This window comes from Gymnoscopelus braueri, assembly GCF_963280865.1.
Source record: "Gymnoscopelus braueri genome assembly, chromosome: 21".
Lineage (NCBI taxonomy): Eukaryota > Metazoa > Chordata > Actinopteri > Myctophiformes > Myctophidae > Gymnoscopelus > Gymnoscopelus braueri.
The window spans coordinates 11,252,456-11,273,051 of record NC_137623.1 but is presented as its reverse complement, the minus strand read 5'-3'; the positions used below and the strand labels follow the sequence as shown (position 1 = coordinate 11,273,051).

The 20,596-nt window shown below is 43.4% G+C and overlaps 1 protein-coding gene across 1 annotated transcript in view; it reads right to left on the bottom strand.

The window, feature by feature from the left end:
• Nucleotides 1–20,596, bottom strand: part of LOC308077484 (uncharacterized protein) — a 140,932-nt gene that overhangs the window by 41,546 nt on the left and 78,790 nt on the right. Inside the window, exon 7 of the mRNA XM_080418180.1 lies at nt 17,644–19,185. Coding sequence (XP_080274306.1) covers nt 17,644–19,185 — 1,542 coding nt within the window. The remainder of the gene's footprint in view (nt 1–17,643; nt 19,186–20,596) is intronic.

The following is a 20,596-nucleotide window of genomic DNA, read 5'->3' as shown; positions in this document are numbered from 1 at the left end:
ATCAGTAGTATGTTTGAAGGTGGAGCAGCAACAACAGAGAGGGAGATGGAGAAAGAGAGAGAGATAGAGCAACAGCGGAAATATTGTAGCAAATAATTGTGTTTAAATGTATGAGAATGTGGCTGAGTGTGAAAGGGAGAATATTTTGTGAATCCACTTGTATGTATGTCTACTGTACGTACATGCAAAAGTACATACAAACGTGTGCATGTGTGTCTAGGGGCAGCACACAGAGGTTTGTGCATTTGTGTGCATACTACAGTAGGTGTCTGTGTGTATAGTGCGTATTTCCGTATGTGTTTAAGTGTGTGTACGTGACTGTCTGTGAGAGTCATGACATGCAGTGTTTCAAATCTCTGAGCAGCACAGTATAGAATAGAGAGAGAGAGAGAGAGAGAGAGAGAGAGAGAGAGAGAGAGAGAGAGAGAGAGAGAGAGAGAGAGAGCGAGAGAGACAGGGCCTCCAGTGAAGTGCTGCTGTAGCCTGTCAGGAAACATTTCATCACAACGAGGACAAGGATGAACATACAATCACACGATAAGAAATCAGCTCAATGTAGACGGACAGACAGACTCACACTAACATATCAGCTAACTGTAGAGGAGATTCTGCACACCCCCATCCACACATATTGTACAGGACATGACACACACATGCATATACTTATACAGTATATGCGGTCTTAAAAATATAGATAACACCTTGGGCCGGCCGCTGGCATAAGCAGTATAAGCCGTCGTTCAGGGCCACAACCACTAGGGGGCCACATGGCAAATAAAATCCCTTTTCAGCTGAACAGGCCCCCCTCACTAACCAGCAGGGGTCACTAGAGAAGCAACAAGTACACAATATCCTGCTGGCTACCCACTTGCGAACACTGCCTATTGACCATTTTAACAGCGGCCATTTTACATTTTTGGTACAGTAAATGCAGCTGAAGGCAATAACCTTAATTATAGGTGTGAATGAGATGTTTCTGTGCATGAAGTTAACAACTAAATGAAACGTATACCACACTTTGTGTTATTACCTTCAGCTGGGAAAATGGTCTATTCACCTGTTTCCTAGGCTGTGTGTTTTCCACTTCCTGTCGATTTCATTGGATATCATTGGTCATCTGACCAGTTTCATTGGATTTCATTGGATCAAATCAACAGGATGTGGAAAACACACAGCCTAGGAAACAGGTGAATTACGTTTGTTTCTAGCGCACAAACCAAGCCAGAGACGTTACCCATAGTCACAGATGACATATTATACGATACAATGGACACCGTTATAAAACACAAATAAGACAACACAAAGTAATACAAGACAAGATAAGATTCAGTCTACAGCAGAATAGGATACACACTAAGATAAAGGGTGCAAGTATTATTACTGTTAACACTATGAGTAAGCACTACGGTAACTAAACTGATACAGAAGCTTTGCTGAATCGTGTAATTTAATTTCTGCTGCACCTACATTCTGCTTACTGAAACGAATGACTCCCCTCTGTGGGAATATTGAAGTTTTATTCTGGTCTCAGTACATCTCGGGTTTGGGTTTGTTATCTACCATGTACACAATAATGACCACACACCATAACCGACTAGCCTTACAGTAGATATACCCACCCAGGATGTATTTAGGGGAAAAAGCGTGTGTGTGTGTGTGTGTGTGTGTGTGTGTGTGTGTGTGTGTGTGTGTGTGTGTGTGTGTGTGTGTGTGTGTGTGTGTGTGTGTGTGTGTGTGTGTGTGTGTGTGTGTGTGTGTACAGCCAGTGGTTACAGATACTCTTGTGGCTGCTGGTATGGACTGAAGGGTGAATGGGGACAGTCACTTTGAATTATTACCCCCACCACACACACACACACACGAGACACATAAATGTCCGACTACATGGTGATGGTGGTGGGGGGGAGAGAGATGGGAGGGAGACAGCCGAGCACAGATGATAGGAGACCAACATGTCTCCGTTGGTTTACTATCCGACAGGAAGCTCTGGATGTTCTTTTGTCTTATTTTGTGGTTTGACATTGCTGGAGTTTTCCCTCAGTGTATTTGGTGTGGGGTGGAATGCACACACACAGAATTCATAATGTAGATGCAATTCCCAAATTCTGCCACTAGGCTGTCCATGAGAAGCCCCATTTTAGTCTTAAATAGACTGATTACTTTTAAGGCACTTCACAGTCTGGCTCCTATAGCTACATGTCAGATACTTTAATCCCATATGAGCCGGTGTGCATTCATCCTTTTCTTTTCTGTTTTGAACGCATTCCTCTCACCGTCGATACCAATTTGGGGATTCTGAGACTTCTATTACATGACGTAATGAGCTGAGCTTACTGCTACACAATGCTGAGACTAATGACTAGAGACGGTAAACGGTGCTCACTCTCAATGGTGAGCCCTAGCAGGGGTGGACTTTCTGACGTGTGGAGCCTTTCTGTGTGAATGCAGACCCCAACACAAACCGTGTTTGCGTTGGGTCTCTTCCAGGTACTCCGGTTTCCTCCCCCACACCAATAGATATTCATGCTAGGCACTCCAGCCAGTGCCCTTGACCAAAGGTGCTGATGGCACTACAATCGGAGTTGCTCCCCGAGTGGTGGATGAGAGACTCCTTCTCGTCACAACCAGGCCTCCTTAACTCTCTATCAGTCTCCTTACCCGCTCCCTATGTCCCTCACACCCCTTCATTTCTGAACACTCACATCAGCTGCATGGTGGGTTCCATGTATTGATGTTACATTTATAATTAAGGCTACGACACTATATAATCAAGATTGATTAATTGTCCATTTTGGTTGTATTTTAAGTGTTTAACATAATTTTTTGATACTGTGATGTAAAATGTTTTCATGTTATGTAATGTAATAATGTAATGTAATTTATTTCTGTGTGGACCCCAGGAAGAGTAGCTGCTGCTCCTTAGTAGCTAATGGGGATCCAAATAAACAAACAAAAACAAAAAAAATGTCTGCCTAAACAGTTACTCTCTCTCATTATCACATAACTGTCAGTGGTGGACAAAGTACACAACCCCATTACTTGAGTAGAAATATAGATGCTCCTGGTCAATATTACTCCACTACAAGGGACAGTTGCTTAGTCAAAATGCGTACTTTTGACTTTACTCCAGTATACATTTGAAGTCCTAGAGTACTTGCTTTATTATTTTTTTAAATAAAGCATTCAAAAGTAAATGTTCTTCTTTACCACTGGAACCCTTGCATCCCTATTCAGGGGGGAATATTTGGCGAAACGCAAAACGAATCGAAACTCCTATAAACATGCAATATTGAAATTGAATTATTGACATTTTCAATTATCCCACCTACCCACCCCACACACTCAGTTTTTATAGGTGAAAAGAAATGCACTTCTGCAGTCAATGCACAGAATTAGGAATGAGTTGGGTTGCGTTTTACAGTCCATCTCAAATGAGGTGAAACAGGTGACAGGTGACAATTATCAGCTTGGTCAAACTAGTAAAACTTGAAGAGGTCCTTATTTAACTTCAGTAGGAGTTGTTTTCAAATGTGTGTTAATGTCTTTGAGCTGAAGATCAATCCATCTGCACTAAAAGCCTTTTTTTCAGGCAGAGTAGGGCTGTATTTAAGTTGAATGACAGGATGATTACAGCTAGTAGGATGTCAATACCTCTATCTGTAAATGCCAAGTATGCATCCGTCACCATTATCACCATCGACTGCTCTGTAAAATATAGTTTCAGTTGAGAGAATTTAATACATACGGTTGAGAGTGGGTACTGTGAATGGTTTCCTACTGTGGGGAACACAGCGTGAGGCCAGTCGCATTTGAGAAAAAAATTATAAATAAATCAACATCAAAACTATGCTAAAAAGTAATGAGTAATGACAACCTTTATAGAAATGTTAGTAGTGGATTCAGTGGATATTTATCTTTGAAATGTAGTGGAGTAAAAATCTAGTTTAAAAAAGCTATCGCCTTTTAGCCGGTTATATGCAGTGTTGGGAACGTTATAGTTACTGCTCTCAAAAAGTAACTAGTTACTTAATTAGTTACATTTTAAAAGTAACTAGTTACTTAACTTGCAAGTAATTGATCTAAGTGAAGTAGGTAAGTTGTTCCAGTGCTTTAAACTTAAACGAACGTCTCCCAATTTCTTTCTGAATTCTAGGTACAAAAAAAAGGTTGTTGAGTATGTCATGGTGGATCTGAACGGAACTAACAGCTGTTTAAATATAAAGGATAATTCAAATAAATACATTTAAAAACAAAAAGCAACCAATGAAAATGTCTCCTAGCATGAGGTGATGATAACCAATTGAGCTTATCATAGATAAAGAAGTTATGTGTACGATAAGGACACCCGAGTACAAATCTACAAATATTATTGTAGACGACATTTACTTTATAATAATGATTTCATATCTGCAAAATCAGTCAATCTCCTTAAGTGGTCCTGAATTGTTGCACAAAAAAAGTATTTCCACTAAATAGTTTGATTCAGTTCAGTTGCTTGTAACATTATATTTCTCTAAGATATATCTGAAACGGTAGGGATGCAAAGGGATGCAAATTATCGATTAAATCATTCATTCCATGACAAGTAGTTTAGCGTTTTCACCATTTTGCGGACATTTTCAGCTGCTTGTTGTAAGCGTGCTTCCTTTCTATCCTGCGCGGCAACTACTATTTCTTAATTTGATAAATGTGATAGCACCTTTTTTTATACTGTGCAAATAAACTAAACTAGTCTAAACTAGCATTATTAAACTATGAGGGGATAGCCTGAGTGGGCAGTGTGGTGTTTAGTAAGGTAAACGAGCAAATGGGTGGGTGGATAGAAGACATGACAGACAGGTAAACAAGTTATGGCAAGCAGACAGACAGATTTCATGCTAGTGTGTTGTCGACTTCTATCATATCTGACAATGACCCGACTGACTCCCCCAGCAGTCCACTGGCTTCCCCAAGTACAACATTGAAGCAATAGTCCCACAAGGACCGATAACAGACAGACAGACAAACAGGCACACACACACAAAACCCCAAAACGATGACCTCACCCTGCCTGACTAGCTCACTGTCAAACAACACAAGCAGGCATTCACACACAACACGCGCGCACGCACACGTAAGCTTTCACTGTTATATAATCCCACACAGTGTGACAGGGGCACCGTGGCCAATGGCCCATACAGAACATATGCCGGCCACACATACCAGACAAAAGTTACTACCGATAAGAATGTTACCATAGACTTTATAAATCTGCTTAAAGATTTCACAGGAATCACCTGTAGTTTCAATCATTCCACACAGACACTGTATATCTCTGTTTCTTTTTCTCATCAGTTGAGATTAATTCTACTGGGAGTACACCATGTACGATGCCATGTGAAGCAATGTTCCATTGCCCAGTAGATTATCCAAGACTTGGACTGTATGTTAACTTAATCCCTATATGTTTTGTTGACTGGGAACCCCCAGGGGTCTACACTTGGTCCCCTCCCCTTTCCCCTTTCCACCAAATCTCTTAGCCGAAAATAGTCTACAGGCTCACAAATGTTGCAATGTGTTGTGAGCTTGTAGATCTGCTATTTTCGCCAGAATTGGGACACTCGCATAAACCGAATACTTTCAGTGTAGTTTGAAACGTGAGATATGTTCATTGTGTTGGCTGTATTATTAGAGAGACAGCACAGCTACTCTACAAGTGAGAAATAGTGCTGGGACAATAACCGCATTACCACAATAACGTGGTTCTGAGGTGCATACCAGTGTTGAGCTCATCATTAATTTATCTATCCTTTTAGCTGGTGAAAGAGTGCATTAGCCTGGCATGGTCAGACTAATAATTTGGCTCTGGCAGATTCGGCTGGTTGCCAGGCTAGGAGGGCATATGGTGTGGATGAAATACAAGCTTAATCACAATAATAACTGTTTAGTTAACTTATCAGGGCTTTTGGAGAGACAACTTTTCAGTCGCTTCAACTTCACGTGAGGATTTAAATATTTATAGGATCAGAAAAAGAGAGAGATAGGGAGAGAGGGAGGGAGAAAGGTAGAGAGAGGGGGAGAGATACAGGATGAGAGAGAACTATTTCACCCACGAGATGATATTGGAGCTCGGACCAGAACTCGATCAGCAGGAGGGGGAGAGGGGGATAGGTGGGAGAGGGAGAGAGAGAGAAAGAGAAAGGGAGACTATTTCACCCATGCAATAATCCAGGCAATGCTGGGTACCAAACGCTTTGTCTATCATGTCCATAGCACTGGCATGCAGAATTTATTGACAATATTCGAAAGAACGTCGTATTATTTGCACAAGTAGCTTAGCTCAAACAACGTAAACATGGACTTCTCATGGTTGTGGTTTCTTCGCTGTGTGGAAAAGCCTGGTGACGAGAGGTTATGGTAACGACTCAACGTCAGGTCGTAAATGACTGTGTTGTTGTCAGACACAACCAGCAGGATATGTCCAACACTTAAACTACGCATACAGTGCACAGTGCCCCAAAGTCTGCATATTGTATAGTTTGGGTGTGCACATTGCTGGGTATGAACTAGTAGTGTGCATAGTAAATATACTCTCATATATATATATATATATATATATATATATATATATATATATATATATATATATATATATATATACTGTGTACACCTTATATACAGTATATGGACCGAGAGAAGAAGTGGAATGCAGATGTGAAAGAATAAGGACAAAGTAACATCTTGAGGGAATAGATAATGGCTAGACAGACAGACAGACAGTCTTTAGTTTCTATTTATAGCCCCATCCTACTCTTAATCATCTTCCTCCTCTTCATAAAAACCTAACCCCCCCCCCACACACAAAAAAGCATTCCTTGGCAGCCCCGTTCCTCGCGAGTCTCCAAAGCAACTGCCTCTCTGTCACTATGGCAACTGGATCCTCATCAGCGTGGCCGCTACAGTACATGGGTAGGGGGTGGGGGAGGGGCTCGTCTGAGCAAAACAATGAAGTGAAAACAAAGGAGTATAGATGGGTGGCTGGAGGGTAGATGAAGGAGGTGAAAGTGTGTGTGTGTGTGTGTCTGGATCTGCTTCTGTGAGTGCACTGTGTACGCATCTTCTGTGTGTGTGCGCCATAGGTTCTCAAATAGGCACCATCTTTCACTTAATTACAGCTGTCAGACAAGCTGGTTCAATCAGCTTCTTAAAATGAATGATGAAATTATAGAGATGTGTTCTAGCCTGCAGACAAAAGCGCGCACACACACACACACACACACACACACACACACACACACACACACACACACACACACACACACACACACACACACACACACACACACACACACACACACACACACACACACACACACACACACACACACACACACACACACACACACACACACACACGGATTGACTGGCAGGATATTCCGATTAGGTTGAAATTACAACTATATTATACATGCCATATCAATTAACAACTTTAACCAACACCAGCATCCGTATTCTGGGGAAAACGTTCACAGAAAATAGCAGATCTACAAACTTACGACGCATTGTAAGCTTGTCTATTTTCTGTGAAGATATTTAATGTAGAGCAAAAACTGAAAATACACTGTTGGTAGGGAGGTTTCACAAATAAAGCTTAGAAAGAATTACAATACAAGATAGTATTACCTTTATTTGTTCAGGATCCAAAATCAGTGTCATTTATTCAGAAAAGTACATGAACAACAAACTGAACACAGTGTTTTCAGTGAGTCTGGGAGCATGCTGTTGTTGTCTGTTGCTATTGGGGAATGTCTGCGGTTAATAGAAGTGTGTCGCCTCCAAATTTAGCCGGTGGAGGAATTTTAATTCCACAATGAGACGAGTCAGGATAACAGTATACTACCTGTGTAATAGCTAAACGCTGGGCAATCTAAGAATGGGGATAATGCTAGTGTCTCTCTCTCCTTAGGTTGCTCTGACATTAGGTTTCTCTCTGTGTCTCTCTAGGATTCCATCTCTCTCCATGTTGTTCTCCAATTAGGAGTCTCCCTCCCATTAGATTTCTTTGTCTCTCTCCATGTCTCTCTCATTGGGTTCATCTACACATAGGGAGAGAAACCCAATAGGGTTTATCTTCACCTCTCTCCTAGGTCTCTCTTTCACATCCCTTCCCTCTAAACTCTCCATCATCCTGCCTCAATACTAAAAGCAGAAATGCATACAAGACAAACCGCAAACGCTTCGTTAAAAACAAAAGTACGTTTGTCATAGCTTGAAACACTGTATGTTTGTTTGTTTCAGTGCTTTGGTGTTGATATCTGGTACTTCTCACACTGTGGTCACTTAACACATCGTGTGCCAGAGGTTTATTAAAATAGGGTACATCCAGTGCCAGCATATCTTCCATCCACTTACGCTGATATGTTTAGTGCTGTAGAAGCCCCGACGCGGACGTGCATGTAAACAAAGCCTGCGTGCGAGACGGCGGAGGGTCCCGACTAACGCCTGGATCAATAATATTTCTAACGTGATCCTCCATTGCAGAGTGATCGCCGATCGAAAACGGCTCACTTCCACCACGTTAAAAAGAAATAGGAGATATTAAGCTTTTAGTCAAGGAGTTAACATTGGAGCGGACGAACGGAAGCATTTTTGACATGGATCCACATCCGGCCTCTCCTTCTTAGAGACTGAAGTGCAAGCAAACCGAACTTGAATTCAATTGCAGATTGGCAAATTATTCTTTGTCAGCATAGCAACGCATAACGCTCCTTCCATCTCTTTCTCTCTCTCTCTCCAACCAAAAAAAATTCTTCCCACCGTCGTCAATAAAGTGTAAAAAGCCTGACTATTAATTTCACTCTTACACCGTTATAGTCCATTCTCAAAGTAAAATTTACACCCACGATGTTACTGTGTATTTCTATCAATAACGTACCCTGCATCTCACTTTCACCTGTTTTGCATAATTAATGTAAGAGATGTGACAGCAGAGGAGCTGTCACATTGAAAGGTTCTGTGTCTCAGCATGCACTACTGCCTCTCTCTGCTCTGCAGCTTTTTTGTTTAGTTCAGTTTTTTTTTACTTTGAAGTATGTTCAGTTCCCAGTACACTCCCAACAGCTTTCACCAGAAATAAATGGATATTTTCCACCTTCTTCCAATGTGCCTTCTAGTGCTTTGTATTCTGTTGCTATGGGGGTCTTTTTCGTCACTGTACATTTGCATATTCGTGAAATTTGTCCGATGCATATACCCATCCTATCTACAGGAGCAGTATATACTGTATTGGAATAATAATGTGTGTGTAGTTATTTTGTTGCACCTCAACACACACACACTCCACACTTATCCACATTTCGCACCAACACTGACTTCCACCATTTGTTTGTATACCTCAACAGTGGTGTGTCATCTATTTGTTGTGGCCAAAGAGCCAAGTCATAAAAATTAGTGAGAAACTGTGAGGCAATCTACAGTAAACAGAGTTCAATACAAACTACCTCCAACAGCTTCAAATCAATGTATTGATGTTAGCACGGGTGGGACAATTGTATGACATCCCTTCCGTGACATGAAATGTTGTCACAGTAGAATGACGTTTGGTCGATCAATAGAACTGGCCATATACTGATTTCTAATATTTTCTTTTCTTTATCTGTCATGTACAAGAAAGAGGACCAGCATAACAATAGCCATTTTGCTGTTTTCTTGAGAGTGAGATAGACCGAGTTGATAGTTAAGTGATGGTAACACATTGGGGTCTGTGCCCGTTTGTGGCTGTTAGCGATAGCACGCTAGCGCTAACGCTTTCCGCAAAGACATTGCCTGCAATGTTGTAGGGCCCAAGCAGGCATAAATGCCAAAACAAGATTGCCGCCACTCAAAATTCAGCGCACGTTCACACATGACACCAAAATCAAATATGCCGTCACATTGCCTCCACATTTTGTATATCTGAATGGGGCTTATTATAAATAAAATAAGTGTCCAACAACCACATCCTCTAAGCATCTGTCACGGTGTCCATGGCAACATAAACTGATGCAGGGTCACTATGGGAACCAACTCCCCATCCGTCCTTCCGTCCCCACAGGCAGTTAGTATGCCCGTCCATCTAACACAGGAAAACAACAAGCTGACCTTTAACGACATTTTAGCAACAAACTTACAACCACCGGCCGCGTTACCAGCATGAAATGGTCAATTAATCAATGAAATACGTTCATTCTAAATAGCTTAGGTTCAACAGACCCATTTCATGTTTGGTACATAGAAACCACTGTAGACAATGACACAGCTGTGTATGCGTTTCTTTCTGTACGTGTGTTATCCGTCTCCCTGCTAGCAGTGTTATCTGTATGTCAAACACACACAATAAAAGTACAGAACCAGTAGGAGCCAAGTAGATATAACATTCCACATTCACTGGAATGTCTGGCTACCTGGATGAATGCCTTCTGTCTGTCTAATGTTCTGTCTTCCTGTCTGTTTAATAATCTGTCTATCTGCCCGTCTTTCCGTCTAACGTTAAGTCCGTCTTCACAGGGGGCTGTTGCCTGTCGTAGACAAAGACAAAGGAACTACTTTTAACAGCAACTCCAACTACACCCACACACAAAACTCCTAAGTGAGCACTTGATGCCCATTGAAATGGATATAAGACGTCAACCATTGATGTGGAGTGCCTGGCTGTGTGGTGACGCACGTTCAAAAGGTCTTACAGACATTGATTGCTGTATGGATGACGCAGGCATCATCGCGGCTGTTCAGGTGGCAACACCATCACTGTGTACTGACTACATTGGTAATACGCCGTATTTGCAATTTATCGACCATTCTTTTTTTTTTTTTTACAGTATGTTGTTGTGATATGTACTTAATTAGAGTGTAGAGGAACAGGAAACTGAGGTCAGAGATGGAAGTCGGATTCTAAATCGGGTCCTCATGACTCACAAAGAGCATGTGGTGTGTGTAGGGCTCGAGCTCCCTGCAGGCACTCCATCAAGCACCTGCAGGGTTTGTTTACACTGTCCTCCTTTGTCAAAAACAATAGGCACCACCTTTTTACCTGTGTGAACAGACAAAAAGGTGAGTAGCGCGAAAAACAGCGCAGCGTGCCAGTCGCGTAGATCTACACGAAGTGGGCTTTTTTTTTTTCTCTCTCGCAGTGACACATTTCATTGTAGCACTCTCTCGCAGTGACATATTTCATTGTAGCACACCCGGAAACGGAAATGAATGTCAATCGAAGATTTTCGTTCCCATCCGCCGCCGCTCTAAAGCTTCCACTAAATTGCCATTATCTCTGTGTTGTTTTTCTCCGCGCTGAATGCTGTTTAAAACGTTTTTTAGAAACTGCGACTACTGCAAAATGGAATGTCGGCGATTGAAAATGTCTTCTCTGGGCCACTCACACAACTACCCTGTGTCTACAAACAGTTGAACGCGCGATCATAAGGTATTTAGCGTCTGTGGCGAGGTGAAAAAAACTAAAAAACAACAATAAATCGCTGGCAGTGGTGAGTACATTATGATATTAAACTCTGGCATGGAATGTGTTAAAAGCAAGGTGCTGGTCAATGCGTGTCTTAGGAGCCCGAGAGCCGTGCTTCCAAGAGTTGAGAATAGTTTCACTTTTTGAGAAATGCGCATATGACATGGATCGCTTTTTATCGGCTGGTATCTCGAGATTACTAGCTCAATCCCTCTGCAGCAGGTCTTCAAATTGTCCCTTGCTCTGCCTGAAATAAGCTTTAAAAGGAGTTTTCCTTTCGAAGGTTGTGACGTGTCCCGTACTGCTGCCGGAGGGGCGGAGGATGTTGCGCATTTCATTTTCAGCAGAAACAGACATTTTAGGCAGCGCGTTTTCTTTATGACAAGCGGACAGTGTGAACACATCCTTATAGTGCTTATATTCTATTGTTGTGGTAACTTATAGTAAACAAAAATAAACTACTTCCCACTTTGCTGTGGACCCTCTCGGATCTGAAAAATACCTGTCTTCATAATTCATAAGGCAAGGCAAGTTTACTAGTACAGTATACAAAGGCAATTCAAAGTGCTTTACATTTTTAAAGGCATAAAAAAGCAGACAAATCACAGTATAGTCCTATATTAATTGTACCGCTCTCCTCCCGCCTAACTAACGCTCAGAACATTAACCCATTAAGGCCTGAGGCGATTCTTAATTTTTTTTTCTAAATCATAAAAATCAAAAAAAAAAAAGTTTCAAGACTTTTCAAAAATAGCAGATCTACAAGCTCATAGCGCGGCACTCGGTGCCGCGCTATGAGCTTGTATATCTGCTATTTTTGAATAGCCAAAGAAATCTAAAGTGACACAGATGCGTTCCAGGTCTAAATGGTTTAAGTACAGGCTGTCTTCTACAAAGACGCAAATCAGGCCAACTTATTTTAGAGTGTGTGATGTGTTTGTCTTTTCCTAGATGTTAAGGAAGGGTTGCTGTGCTCTCTGCAATATTGTGCTACTGTGTAACCCTGGCAAAAACCAACTTACAAGGACAAATACTGTTTTATTATTAATCATAATGATTAACAAACCTCTGCCACAAAGGCCTTTTGGCGTGAGGAGGGTGACAACCACATGCCTCCTCTGATACAGGTCAGCTGTGTGTGTGTGTGTATATACGTAGATAGACAAACAAAAAGACAGCCAGACAAATAGATATTAGTATCGTATCTTCTTACTGTATGTCTAGACTATAGTATTATCGCCACAGGATGTTTCTGACAGACGGCGTGCTAGTAAAAATAAAATCATGAATTTCTAACAAATAACAAGGAAGGACTCACACACTTTTAGCCTATAGATAGCCTATAGCTTTTTATAGCGGTGCGTGCCATCAAAAAGCATCAGCTCAACCCATACTGTATGTCCCTCCTGGGCTACCATCTAACTGCCACTGAATAAATATACTGTACACTCCTTGGGCAACGCTGAAATGCACTAAGGTACAAATAGGCCACTGAAATATTCACGCCTGCCCGCTTTACTAGGTTTTGCGGTAATCCAGAAATAACCCAATGACTCAGGAGTGAGTGTGTGCTCTACTGAGTGAGTGTGTGTGCGTGTGTGCATGGGCGCATGTTTGTGTACTTCTGAGGAATAGATGCTCATGACCTATTTTGGGGTTAAGGGTTAGCATTAACTCATTCACTGCAACTGACGTAATAAACGTAATTATTCCCGTTTACCAATACTGCCACTGATACGTATATTTTTTTCTTCAAATTATTTTTTTTATTTGACCCAAAGACCAAGGAGATATGATTTTTCGAAGATCTAGACTCCTATCCACTTCCTTGTTAACTTAAAACTTAAAAATTCTGTATCTCGGCTACTGAGTACTTTCTTTTTTTCAATGAAAAATATCTGGCAGTGGGCAAACGCGTCCAGAAATAATTCAGGCAGTGAATGAGTTAAGAGTTAAGTCCGCAAGCCTGAAGTGCCCTGGCGCGACCCGTTGATAAGGGCCGGGCTCAGACCATTTTTTTATTTTTTTATTAACAGGTCGGACACAGGTTGGGCACGGGTCGGCTTGGGCTCATTGACCCTGAATTACGTTAATAACTCTCGTCAACCAGTGCGCAGCGGCGTGCGCCAGTGAATTGAACCTCTCTCATTTCATTGGCAATGAAAGGAGAGAAGCTCAATGAGTCCACATTATGTTAGTACAGTAACTCTCGTCTCTGAAGCCTGCTGAGTTGGGACTCAGTGTTGGTGGATACGATGCACAGTGTGCAACGCAAAATAAACAGTGAATGGAGCTCTATGTGAGCCTCATTCTATATGAGGCCGGCTCTTTATAATACAAGTATGCCAACACAATGGATATTTTTCTGGGGCATATAGCGCTTGAAACATCAATCTTCACATTTAATAACGAAGAAAGGTAGACCATAGAGCTTTAGTTGCATTGCTGCTGGATCAAGTAACTCGGCTTTATTCCTTTAACTTAAAATGGAGTGCTGGTTCGTGCAAAGCTCTAACATCACACTTTCATTTCCAATCCTCTTGGGTGATGTGCTGTTTTGAGGTTTGTGCGTCTGTGCACGTAGGTTTATTACGTGGGTTTTCTGTGCGGTAAACAGGATGGTCTTTGGACTCTGCCATCTCTATAAATAGACATGCAGACATGCTCATAGGTAACAAGGTGGGCGGAAACAAGACCATCTAGTCACAACACACTAGATAGTCAATGGCATTTTCATTACAATCTGGCTCAGTGGTATAAATGAACAAATTATTTGATTTTGATTTGACTTTGCCCACTTGGGGAAATTCGTCCTCTGCATTTGTCCTCTCTTAAGGAGCAGTGAGCAGCCACCGTGCACTGCAGCTCTCGGGGACCAACTCCAGTTGTAATTCCAGTACCTTGTCCAAGGGCCCTGGCAGGGGTACCTAGCATATGCATGTCTTTTGGTACGGGAGGAAACCATAGTACCCGTGGTGGAAAGCCCAACGCAAACATGGGGAGAACATGCAAACTGCACAAAGAAAGGCCTCCACTGCTAGAGTTCGATGAGCTCCAAAAAGCTCAGAACTAAATAAATGAATTCTCTCGTGTTCGCTACATTCTTTCTATGCAATTATCTCTTTCCTTTGCAATGCATTAACAGCATGCTTCAACACCTCTCTTTCTGCAACAGTATTTATGTGTGTAACCCTCTGAATATTCTTCTCTCTCTCTGTTCCCTTCCTATCTTGCCAACAGTGTTTTAATAGCACCCTCTGTGACATCAACCCTCCCTGAGATCCTGAAACAAGCTCTCATTAGCCAGGGGGCGGAAAAGACAGCTGTTTTTCTCACTCCTTCTCAGACTCAAGACACACGCACACGCACACACACACACACACACACACACACACACACACACGTAAAGACTCCGTCTGATGAAATTGTTTGAATCTGTATGATGAAATGAAACCCTGTCTAATGAGGATTGACTTTGGCCGATACGTTTAACGCTGTCTGATAAGATTCAAGTCTGTCTGATGAGATTTAACTCTGAGTTGTAACTGTTTGATGAGGTTTAACCACGTCTTATGAGGTTTAACCATGTCTTATGAGGTTTAACCATGTCTTATGAGGTTTAACCATGTCTTATGAGGTTTAACCATGTCTTATGAGGTTTAACCATGTCTTATGAGGTTTAACCACGTCTTATGAGGTTTAACCATGTCTTATGAGGTTTAACCACGTCTTATGAGGTTTAACCATGTCTTATGAGGTTTAACCACGTCTTATGAGGTTTAACCATGTCTTGTGAGGTTTGTTGTGGTGGTGGTGGTGGTGGTGGGTGTGTGTGTGTGTGTGTGTGTGTGTGTGTGTGTGTGTGTGTGTGTGTGTGTGTGTGTGTGTGTGTGTGTGTGTGTGCGTGTGAGACACATCTAGGGCTTCAGGAACATTTCCACCAAGCTCTTCTGTGAGCCAACACAACCCAGTTCCACTCTTCACCAAAAACTGTTCCTCTGTTCTATTGCAGAAGCCTCATTCTCCCCTAAACCACTGGTACATTTTTATAGGGCATCCTCTTTTAATGAATTATTTATGGTAGAGAGATGTCCACATATACCTTAGGTTCTTCAAGAGGTTTATGGAAACTTTCATAAAGTCATGTTGTAACTGCAGACCGGTTTTACTTCTGTGTTTGCGTTGCAAGAAAAAGTTAACAATGTAAACACATTATTCACACTGACACCTCTAGAAGCACCTGTGTGGTCGGTTAACCACATGAACCCTCTACTGTATGTTTCGCTGACCGGAGTTCCTCAGGGCTCAATACTAGGCCCTCTTCCTTTTAAGCCCTCCACACCAAATATCTTTGCAGAAAATGCAAATCTACAAGCTTAGAACGTACTGTATCACGTCTACATACAGTAAATGCAATTGGCTCTATGCACAGCAGCCATATTGGAAAGAAACTGGGCATCTCCTTACTTCCTTCACAGGTGTTACCAATGATACTAATTAAGGCTCTGTTTCATTCTGGTCAAACAGAGTCAGGGTGCTGATACTGTGCATGTTGGCTCACTGGAAACACTCTCAGGGTTCCTTGAGAGGGTTTTGAAATGGCCCCTTACGGGTGTGTAACTCTGAGAGTGTACAAATGGAACCCATTTGTACACTCTCAAGAGTTATGGAGGTCCTTGAAATTACGTTTTGATAACCACAGTGCTTCACTAAATGAAACAGAGCCTTCATTAGTACCATTGGTAACACCGGTGAAGGAAGTAAGAAAGGGGTCCAAAGTTTTTCCAATATGTCTGCTGTGCATAGAGCCTGTTGTCTGTGTTCGGTGAAGGGGAGCCGGGGGTGAAGGGTCTGTCACTGCGCTAGCGACTCCTATGGGGCTGGGGAGGCTCCTGTCAGCGGGGTGTATTGAACCAGAAGAGTAGGACGGAGGCACTACGTCCTCCTCACTGGCAGGTGTGCCAGTAGTGTAGAAAGATAGATCTTCATTGTACCCGCAAAGGGAAATTCAGTTGCCTCAAGCAACTCAGTGAGCAAGAGAAATGTGTGGGGAGGATTCATTGGCATAAGGACTTGTAAAAGACTAAATATAAAAATAAAGTTAAGATTGACAGTATGCAAATCAAAGACAGACACACACACACACACACACACACACACACACACACACACACACACACACAAGTTCAGTGCAACTTCCACAAAGCAGATATCAAATAACAACAAAATCTTGACAAAAAAATTGACTCACCTATGGTGGAGAAGCAGTGATGTCATCGGGCACCATTTGAGAGAACATGGAAAAAGAGAGAAGTAAAAAAAAAGAAAAGAAACTCCATTAACTTTTGAGCTTTGCGGACATCATACAACCACACGACATACTCGGAGTTCATGCAAGGCGGGGGTGGGGGGAGTGTGTCACCCCAACAAAGACTAAAACATCTTACTCTTCCTCTGTGGAAAGAAAATGGTCAATTAAAAGGCAGCCAACAAGGAAAACCATGTTAATTCGGCACAGAAAATGTGTCACCCAAAAGGCACACAGGAAAACGGGAGGTGATAAGAGAATGTTAACAGATTCATTCATAGTAGAGGAGGAAATGAGGGAAGACATTTTGGTTTTGTTTTTTTTGGTGGAGGAGACAGTCAACAACATAGCCAAGAGGTGTGGCTAAAGGGAGGAACGAGTCAGCCAGTGGTGATTAGTAGAAGCACACCCGTCAACAGCAACCTTGTTAATCATGACAACATCCCAGCATTGAATCATGGGGTAAGAAAGACAACAGACCGAAAGCCAAGCCAATCCAAAGCCCCGCAACTTGGTGGGAGCTTCTCGTTGTGCCCGTGGGTTAGTCACTCACTGCCAAGTTGGCATCGGACGAGCCAACCGGACCCAAGCCACTGTCTTTAGATAAGAGATGTCCATGCAGGGGAAGGGTCTACCCTCTATCTAGATTCCTAATAGACTAAATACACCACAGCAACCAGTCCTGGGCAGTACATTTGAACACGTTTTCAAATATCTGACCTTCTAGAGGAGTAGCTTTAGCAGAGGCAACGTGACCCTTCTCACAAAGAAAATTACACCAACGACTTCTCGTGTATTAATAACAAATTATTTGAAAAAAAGTATTCAACGATTGTTCTGCCCAGGACTGACCGCAACCAACCTTCGATGACGGGGGCCTCAGTGGGGGCTGCAGGTGGGACTTCCACGGGGTCACTGAAGCTTGGGAAGAAGGGCTTGGCTGCGGGGTTCAACTTCAGACCAGACCCTGCGGTTCCTAACGGGGCCAGTGATGGAGGGGAGGAGGGACTGAGGACCGGAGAGGCCTGCTGAGGGATGTTTTTTGCTCTGGGAGAGGTAGGGCTCTTTATGGAGGCGGATGAGGACGAGGAGGAGGAGGAAGAACGCGTCTTCTTGGATTGCTTCTGAGCCGCTTTGGCCTCTTTGAGGCTTTCCCTGGCTTGACCGTGGAAATCCTGCGCCGCGGTCTTAGGGGAGCGGAGAGGGGCCGGGCTCGGGGTGTCGAAGCCCAGGCCCAGGGGCAGCGAGTGTCCCGGCGGGGCGACGTCGCTGAAGTCAAAGGGCTCGCTGTTGCTGCTCAGGCTGGAGTCGTTCAGGAGCCAGGAGCGATCCGAGGGGGACAGGGGCGGGGCGGACGCCTTGACCTCACCGGGGGTCTCGTTTGGCGAAGACTGGCCACCGCTCGTCTGGGAGTTGGAGCTGAAAGCGGAGGTGTCCGCCATGTTGCCGCCCGGCACGAAGGACGTGGTGAAGGAGTCGGTGTTGTCAAACATCCCGCTGTCGACCATGTCGCTGCCCATCGTCTCGTTCCCCGCGGAGGAAGACGGAGGAAAAGCCTCGGTGGCGTTGCCCAGGTTGGCGTTTTCGCTCTCCGCCGTGAGATCGTGGTAGCTGGCGGCGAAAGGGTCGCCGGGGCGAGGTGCCACGGGGAAGGAAGCGAGGTTGGCGTTGCCGTTGCTGTTGACGGCGGCGGAGGGCATGGTGAACGGCGCGGCGGTGGCCTTCAGGTCACTCTTCAGGACCAGCGGGCTGACGGAAGGGGCCGTGAGCGTGAGCAGGTCCTCCGTGAGGGAATCCGGGATCATGCTCTCCTCCGGGAACAGCTCCTGGCTCCGGGGGGTCGAGCCCACTTCAGGAAAGGGGGCGTCCAGGGCCGTGTGAGCCGAACCACCCAGGTCCATCATCTCCTCTTGGATTTGAGAGCCGGCTTGGGCTGGGAGAAACGGCTCCGCCGTCATGCCCCACTCTTCCGGAAGCTTCTTCCTGCTCTTCCCTCTCTTCCCTCGGCCTCCGCTTCTCCCAATTTGTTCCTCCCAGCTCCCGTCACCCTTTTCCCGGCGCGGGCCCACCCTGTGGTGGTGCCCCTCCGGGGAGGGGCTGTTCTCGCTATGGAACGAAGCCTCCGGGTGGCCCCTGGCCTCCACGTGGTCAAAATAACCTTCGTCTTTTGGCCTCCTTTTCTTCTTCTTCTTCTGTTTGCGGTCCGACCCCTCGCCCTCCTTCTCGTCGCCACCGGCGTAAGCGGGGCTTTCGCGGTTGGACCAGGCGGAGAAGTCGGGCGGGTCGTCGGGGCTGACCGCTAGGTGGCCGGTATGGCGGCTGATCACTGTGGAGACGCTGGGGGTGAAGGGGAGGTCGTTCGGTAGGCAGCCGGCCTCGTCTGGCCAGCAGTCGCTCAAGGCACCTTGTTGTGAGTGGAGAGGGCAGAATGTAAAAGGGAAGTATGGACAGATTGTACATTGACACGTTCTCTATCTACCTCGTTCTAGCCTTCTCTCTCTCTGCCTACAGAAAAAAACATACAATAAATAACAATTTGACCGATGAAACTAATGATGAAATCAAGCACTCAACGACTCAAAACAGACCAGGCAACTGCTGTAGAAAGCATTACATCACAACATTCAGCTTCGTTTAACAAAATAATTTGTGTAAAACGGTGAGAGGGTGACTCTAGGTCAAATTCACATATATTTTCAGTTTAATCATTACAACTGCTCACCATGGTAATGTGTACATAAAATGCTGCGTATCGTCGCTGTCGGATAGGTACCTTTTATCTCCATATGTTCATGTTTTTTTCATAAATGAATGCCCTATGTTATACTTCTTCATCTGACAGTGACATGCAAAAGTAGTGAATATAGCCTATCTAGAGGGTGATCTACAATGACAAGTATTAACAAGAGAGCTTGTGACTTAATAACGACATTGGATCCACTGGAACACGGGTTCTTTTGTCCATTTCCTGAAAAGTAAAGGGTAAGTTATCACACTGAAATAGAGAAATGTTGTGTGCTGTTTTTAAAGAACACGGTACATGTTCTTCTTTGAAATGACCACGAGGCTGAGTGAAGGAGTTCACAAAACGAGAGAAGGTTGGTAATGTGTTTGTAAAAAGCGTGTCCACTAACACTGCCTGGGACTGTAAAATGTTTATTCACCCTGCACGTTTACTTAAGACTGACTGGAGGTGTGAATTGTGAAAGGAGCCTTTATTGCCCCTAGAGGGGAATTTGCTGCACAAAGAGCATAACATTTAAGACACAACAACCAAACAAGACAGCACATAATAAAACATGAAACATAACATGTTAAAGGTAGGGTAAGTGATTTGCAATTATTCAAATAATTGCAAAATGGGTCTATGTTCTGATAGTACTCGTTACTATAGAGTGTCCTGTCCATATAAGGAGTCTCCCATGTCTCTCCAGCTCTTTATTAAACAGAAAATGCATTTTCAGTGCTCTCTCCTGATTGGCTCAAATGTCACCTACCTGAAAATGTACTATATTCTGTTTACTAAAGAGCTGGAGAGACCCCTATGACCGAACAAACACTCTGTAGCAATGATTACAATCAGAATATAGTACTTTAACCTTTTTAACAAAAAAAAAAAAATACAAAAAAATATCACTTACCCTAACTTTAAGCATGTTAACAGTAATGCATCATGAAAATAATCACTTGATTATGGTCGTAAACTTTTTTTAAACAAATTTAAGAAAGTGACAAGATTCAGACCATCTGATCAGAGCTTGTTAAGCAGCTGAATGCTGCGTGGGACAAAGTTTGTGATGCCTCTTTTAGTCCAA